Source organism: Cibotium barometz, chromosome 13, assembly GCF_041138505.1.
Source record: "Cibotium barometz isolate CiBa-2024 chromosome 13, ASM4113850v1, whole genome shotgun sequence".
Taxonomy (NCBI): Eukaryota; Viridiplantae; Streptophyta; class Polypodiopsida; order Cyatheales; family Cibotiaceae; genus Cibotium; species Cibotium barometz.
The window spans coordinates 50,260,249-50,267,809 of record NC_141058.1 but is presented as its reverse complement, the minus strand read 5'-3'; the positions used below and the strand labels follow the sequence as shown (position 1 = coordinate 50,267,809).

Here is a 7,561-nt window from a genome sequence, read left to right as displayed (position 1 = left end):
TATGCTATTTTCCATATGGAGTGTGGACATTGTATCGATGAAGTGTTCGTGTGGTTAGCATTTGTGTTAGCTGTAATTTTTCTTCATCTCTCTCAGTTATCCAACCGATCCTGCGCACTTTACCATGGCAACAATGCTTAGATTGTGTCTTATCATGCATGAATCACATGACTACTCACAAAAAAAAGTCACGTGAATGTGTTGATCTCTAAGAATAAACCACCCATGAGGCCATATTATTTGAGCTTCCCTCATATTGGAAAATGACAACTTGATTCGTGTAATTCCTCGTACACTTTCTTTCTTTGCTTTGAATGCAGCCCTTAAACCTATGTTGACCATTGATTGACTTGCATTGACCAAGTTAACAAGTTAACTAGTAGAGTTCTTCCCCTAATAAGTTTATTTCATATGTATACATGTGTGTGAATGTGCATGTGTAGATGTATATGTATATGCATACGGCCTTTAAAAAAAACTCTACACACATGAAAGCGGCAGTTATTAGCAGACAGACGAAGAAGAAGAAGGCGGCCAGGCCACGGCATCCATACATGTTGTGGCTTTGTTGCCCTACAGCCATGATTTGAAGACCTTGATGTAGAGCATTTTGGCAAGCTGAGCCAGAAAACAGTAGCTCAGAAGAATGGCAACCAGGAAGCCAAAGTAGGAAGCAGGAAGGTGCACCATCCTCTCTGCTCTTCCCAATGGGGTGAAGGGCACACACACCCCCACCACTACCACAAGAGAGGTGACAATCACTACCACCTTAGAGGCCATCTCTTGCACAAAGGGCGCCCGGGCGGTCCTCAGTGTGTGAATGACCAGTGTCTGAGACAACAACCCCTCCACAAACCACGCTGATTGCAACTGTGCCTGCTGCTCTTTTGTACGGACCCCATAATACCACCACATCAAGCTGAATGTTGCAATATCAATTATCGAGCTCACTGGACCCATGCATATCATGAATCTAGCTATCCCCTTGGCTGACCACTGCCGTGGCTTGTCGGTATAGCCGTGGTCCATCCTGTCCCACGGTATCGATACCTGACTGATATCGTACAACAGATTCTGAGTCAGAATCTGTACCGGTCTCATTGGATTGAAAGGCAGCCATGCAGATGCCACCAAAATGGAGAACACATTGCCAAAGTTGGAGCTGGCTGCCATCTTGATGTACTTGATGGTGTTGCCATGTGTGATGCGGCCGCGCATCACGCCCACCACGAGCACATTCAGGTCTTTCTCGAGCAAGATGATCTCTGCAGCATCCTTGGCCACACTTGTAGCAGAGTCAACAGTCATGCCAACGTCAGCCCCTTTCAATGCCAAGACATCATTCAAGCCATCACCGAGGAACCCCACCGTATGGTTCCCAACCTTCAGTGCCTGCACCACTTCAAGCTTCTGAATTGGGGTAAGCTTTGCCAAAATCGTCGCCTTCTTCACGGTGGCATGAAAGGCATCTTTGGTCTGAGCAGCCAGCTCTGAGCCAATGACTACATGATCTGTTGATATACCCATATCTCGGCAGATCTTGACTGCAACAGGGAGATTGTCCCCAGTCAAGACCTTGATAGCTACTCCTGCCTTTGTCAGGGAGCGAATTGCCTCCTTAGCAGACTCCTTGGGAGGGTCTGAGAAAGCAAGAAAGCCCTGGAACACCATGTCCTTCTCTTCACTTACCGTGATCTTCTTCTCAGAAGGGGCCTGCAATTGCAAAAGATAAAGATAATCACCTTAATTGAGCCACTTCATGTCCAAAACAGGCACACAAATGTGGTAAAAGTGTTTGTCTAGGACCAGGAGGTCCTGGGTTCAAAACCCACAAGGTGCTTCCTCAGCCGGCATCGCCTATGGGCGAATAAAAAGCGCCTACAGGCAGTTGAAAACGATAACTACAGGAGGATCTTGAGCCTAAGGCTAGTTAGGAAAAAAAAACAGGCACACAAATTTGAATTTACAAGTTGCACTAAGTTAGTGGAATGCCATGGACACATTCATCATCATACCATGCCATCATCTGCTTGTTCCATTCCTGCGGTATGATGTGGCACTGCAATGTGTTTTGTAGCCACCACCAGTACCCGCAGACCATCTGAATTGAGGCCTTGGCCCATTTTCAGAAGGGTGTCAAGTAGTTCTGATGTCATGGGTGTAACATCATTTCCATCTTCACCATCCTGGGCACTTGTACATATGCTGAGCATCTCCTCCAATGCTCCTTTGGTTACCAACAGCTTCTTGCAATGGAGATGGACTATTCCTGAATCTTTTCCCTCTTGAGCCATGTCACTCCGCTCCCCCAATAGCACGGAGAGTATGCGGCGCTCAAAGTCGAATGGGATCTCATCTATCTTTTCCCATTTTGACACATCTATGCATTCATGGTGGGATTCACTGAAGGCTAAGATAGCCTTATCAATGGGATTGTTTAGGGAAGTTTGGAAAAATGAGTTCATGTAAGCATACTTAAACACTTGGCGCTTGGCAGTACCATATCTGTCCAAGTATTGTACCATGGCAACATTGTCTACAGTGAGAGTGCCGGTTTTGTCTGTGCACAGAATGTCCCTAGTCACAAAGCATGATCAAGTCAGAACTGATATCTGCCATCTAAAAACAAGCACTCTAGGAAATGTGCATGACTTTTGGACTTACATGGCTCCCATGTTCTGGACAGCATCCACCCTTTTGACAATACACTTCTTCCGAGCCATTTCCAAAGCACCACGGGCAAGATTGGCATTCACAATCATGGGCAGCATCTCTGGGGTAAGACCCACCGCTACAGATATACCAAACAGAAAGCTTCCACTCCAATTTTTTGTGGTGAGGCCACTAATTACAATGACAAGGGGCACCATCGCCAACATGAAGCAGACAAGCAAAAATGACACACGCCGGACTTCTTTCTGGAAAGCATTGGTAGGCGTTTCTCTTCTCAGTACAGCAGCAACTGTGCCAATGTAGGTCTTGGACCCTGTCGACAGGACTACCCCAGTGCCTTCTCCAGAGACTATGCTTGTACCCTTGCATCAAGTAAGCTCAAGAGCAGGTAAGTGATACACGGTAAGGGATCAGTTTGATAACACCATACTGTAACATCAGTGAAGATTACTGACCATGAAACAGATGTTCCTTAGCTCCAATAAGGTTGCATCATCAAAATGTGGCACACTGGAAACCTTTTCAATTGGCATGGACTCACCTGTCAAAGAAGACTGGCTGCATAATTCCAAAAGCTGGCATAAGGTCTAGAAACTGATCTGAAGTGCCTGAAATCTCATCCTAATGCAAAAGCTAGAAAGAAACTGAGAGGACTATGGGGCAAGGTCAGCCCGAGACAGGAGAGTTGTCCATGTGATGCTGAACATTCACCTCACAAACAGCTCTTTCGATGTCAAAATACGAACATCGCCCGGCAGTAAGTCCCCCATTCTGAGGAAAACAATATCACCTGGGACAACCTCACTCTGCTTCACTTCCACCTTGACACTCTTTCCCAAGATGATGTCATCCCTTAACACTGTGGCTCGAGCTTCAACCATAAGTGCTAGTTTTGATGCTTCTTTTGATGTCTTGAACTCCTGCAAAAATGGGAAGTGGGAATGATGCTGATGTCAAGAAAGGCGCCTTGCACACGATCATCAGGTATGCTATTTGTAGCTTAAGGTGTTGAACCACTTAAAAACTACAGAATTGACTCTGTGTAGATTTCAGAATTTTATGTCATGAGTAAGTTTATGTCCTATTTGCCTGCTTTGAAAGTCTTGATGATTAAGCGCATTGCCTAAGACGGAGAAATGGCATGATAGCATGAACTATGAAGCATAAAATCTTGGTTTAGGCACCCATCTGAGTCGTGGTCACCTATGAGAGTGCTTAAGTGGGAGGTTCCATAATTTAGCCTATCCATCCAGAGCCCAAAATCTCAAGGTTGTGGATGTCCTCCGGGCTAGCCAATTTAAGGAAACCCCTACTCTTGCAACTCATGAATGACTTCTTTGGATGTATCTTTTAGATGCAGCTTGGTTAGAGATTAGAGGACCATTCCCAACAGTGTACAGGGTCAAGGCTTTACCTGCTGGAAACGTAAGCCCACGCTTAGAATGATCATAGCACACATGAGAGTGAATGTTGCCATGTCACTAGTGACCCCAGAGATGATAGCGAGCGTCAACAGAATCAAGTTGAAAGGATGCCAGGTTGCATTCCACAAAATTTTTTGCCATTGGTTGCCTTTTTGACCAGGAAGTGTATTAGGGCCAAATTTTGTGAGCAGCTCATTTGCTTGCTGGGTTGTGAGGCCTAAGCAGGGTCAAACCAGAATTAGCAAAGCTCTATTGAGAATTCATTCAAAATGAGAATCACCCTCTCTCTCTCTCTCTCTCTCTCTCTCTCTCTCTCTCTCTCTCAGGTGCACATAAAATACACATGCATATCATGTATTAGGTCACCTGCACTTAAATACGCTTTACATACGTATGTGCCTGCCATATACCATTGTGAGGCCCTCCAGATGCACAGAACACACATGCTGTATAGATCCAGAGCAAGCTCCTGGATGCTGCAATTAAGGGCAGAGATGATTTTACCATTAACTGAAGAGCCCATGTTTTTCATTAAGGCATCCACATTCATTGTTGCTTTCTCCATGAGAATGCTTTGAAGTTGTGCTTCCCCTCCCCATTCAAGTTTGAGGAAAGATACACCTGCAAAGATCAACTCATGCAACATACACATGTGCATGACCTTTGAGAGAATACCCTTGTATACAGAGCATAACACACACACACACACACAAAGTCGGTATAATGTTAGAGAATTGTACCTCCTCCAAAGAGGGCCGCAACAAAGTGCCAAATTGCCTTTGTGATTGACTTTGATTTGGGATAAGCAACCCGGGGAGGACTCATCCCCATCTCGGGGTCAAATTCTCCATCGATGGCCTCCATGATCAAGCAATTTAATCTTCCCTGTTCAGAGGCAAGCAAATTCTAAATACCATTCAATTTCATACACACCTACATGTGATATATAGCCTGTGAAATGTGAGCTGATATATACAGAGGACTTCGATCTTGTATACTAGAAAGCTAGCTAAGATCTAGCAATGAGTATGAGAGGGAGAATTGCCAGTGTATTTGTATTTGGCAATGGCATGTGATAGTGGCTGACTGCTTGAATTCTGCTGTTTCTAAGAGGAGGAGGGATGGAGCGCCGGGTGGTGCAAGTTCAGCTGAAGCTGGTGCTGAACCCACCATCCAGAGAGAAGCAATAATCTTGGCAAGGTTTAATGGGGCGGTTCAAATGGCAATAATCATGCGAGCAGAGACAGACACACACGCGCGCGCGCGCGCGCGCGCACACACACACACAGAGAGAGAGAGAGAGAGAGAGAGAGAATCTCAATACAAGCTTTTCACTCAGAATTTGTACTGACTACTGCAAAAACTTTATAGCAAGCTGCCTCAAGGTGGCGGGTTTGAAACTTGAGCCCTCATCATCATCTCATCAGACACCTCGTCGCAGTGCCTAGTTCCCAACTTCTCGTTAGTCACCTTTCCTAGTTACTACTCTCTCTCCTTGGTTTGCCAAGTTTTTTCATAAGGTGGTCGGTTTCAATAACGTGCTTTCCCCCCCCTTATTCCATTCACACACACTCCCCTCCCTGCCTCCCCCCCTCCTCTTGGTGAAGCTATTGCCTCCACCCGCTCGCTGTTGCGGCACGATGCTGCCACTTGGCTAAAGGAGGAAGAGAGGAGATGGTTTTAGAGGAGATTACAATGCACCATGTGGCTAGAGGAGGAAGAGAGGAGATGGTTTTAGAGGAGATTACAATTCACCATGTGGCTAGAGGAGTAAGAGAGGAGATGGTTTTAGAGGAGATTAGGGCAAGTGCTAGAGAGAGTGACACATGGCTAGCGGGAAACATGTGCGTAATAGAATATACGATGTTATAACCATCCTCCACACACACGTTTAATCTTGCTCCTCGATTTGACATGGAAGTAGTTGTATATCTTTGCATTTTAATGTATTTTCTGACAATTCTTTTTAAAGAAGGTAAACATTTCATACATTCATCCATGGAAGACCAGCATAAAACATCTACCTAGCTACTCACAATTATCTTACCTCGTATAGGGTCGAACCACTATGCATCCATCACATGACTTTACTCATAACTATTAAACACAATGAAGCATACCTCCAACTTCTTCTTTTTTAAAGCTATAATTTTTCGATGGTCAAGCCATCATTCTCTAATTCAATACAAAACTCATTGTATTATTTGCCAATATATCTCTAATTCTCTCTCTCTCTCTCTCTCTCTCTCTCTCTCTCACACACACACACAGAGACACACAAAGTCATTCTTTGAATAATGTAAAACTTCATAAATTATAATAATGTAAGTATAATGGTGAAATCAACAGCTTCAAAGGTATTTTGATCTAAATTAGGAGAGTATGCACTGGCATGACAAAAGAGGAAGATAGTGAGTAGATGGCATTATCTTGACCAAAAGGATGGATCCTCTCAAAGTATCTTACTACCTTGAAGTATAAATTGTTGTTCAAAAGTTGCATCCCTCAATAACATAATGAGATGGAGTGCATGGGAGCTATTCACTAAGATAGCACGCTCTAATTATCGACCCCTCCATAATGCTCCAAAGATATGGGCCTTTGAAGCATGTTGTTTTGACCTCTGCAACTCATAAAGAAGGATGGGCTGTTTAAAATCCTCATCTCGACACACTGACAATGCATTTGAAGAAAAGTGGACCATAAGATCAAATGATAAAATTCAAGGATGGTCATGGCTATGCTTCTTTCCAAACTCCTTGTGAATTTTTGAATATATACAAGTATAACTGCTTCCTTTTGGAAATTTGTGATATCAATTTTACTCCTTACCCTGTCCCCCTCTCTTCAATTAAATTTTCTTCATGGCTCCATCATCCAACATTACCTTTTCATGCTCAACCATGGCTTTGACTTCCATCTTGTCATTTTTAGAGCTCCTTGTCTCTCTAGGAACTTTTTTCAATGTTTTATTACTTTCAAATATGACATGCCCATATCTTAAGATAAGTGACTTGACCATAATGTGTTAGATCTTGTCAATAATTGATGCCACATGCATTCATGATTACTTTAGAGGAAATTTGAAGTATAGCACATGAAAGAATACATAGGCATCCACACACATGCACTCGCACGTGCACACACACACACACACACACACACACACACACACACACACACACACCAATACACACATGCCACACCAATACACACATGCCACACATGCAAACAAACAAAGAGAAACACATTTATGGTATTGAGCATAACTACCCCTTATTAATACTTATACTCACAAAAAAAAATTTATATGCATCTCTCTCTCTTCACACACATATAGAGAAAAAGAACATGTACTAGCCAGATAGAAAGTATGATAGACAAACACTATAGTTTAGTTGTTTTCTAAAAGCAAAACTGTCCCATTCTTACTATGAATGCTTTACTAATCCTTCCCTATAGGC

At 43.6% G+C, this 7,561-nt stretch overlaps 1 protein-coding gene across 1 annotated transcript; it reads right to left on the bottom strand.

Annotated features, from left to right (window-relative positions):
• Positions 1 to 274: 274 nt before the first annotated feature.
• On the bottom strand, positions 275 to 5,283 carry LOC147632788 (uncharacterized). The gene is made up of 8 exons (XM_086807660.1): positions 4,838 to 5,283; positions 4,602 to 4,718; positions 4,088 to 4,314; positions 3,385 to 3,593; positions 3,129 to 3,231; positions 2,665 to 3,035; positions 2,016 to 2,577; positions 275 to 1,713 (listed from the first exon to the last, which is right to left on the bottom strand). The coding sequence occupies exons 1-8, from the start codon at positions 4,959 to 4,961 to the stop codon at positions 574 to 576; spliced, it is 2,853 nt and encodes a 950-aa protein (XP_086663786.1). The 5' UTR covers positions 4,962 to 5,283; the 3' UTR covers positions 275 to 573.
• Between the last annotated feature and the right edge of the window lie 2,278 nt (positions 5,284 to 7,561).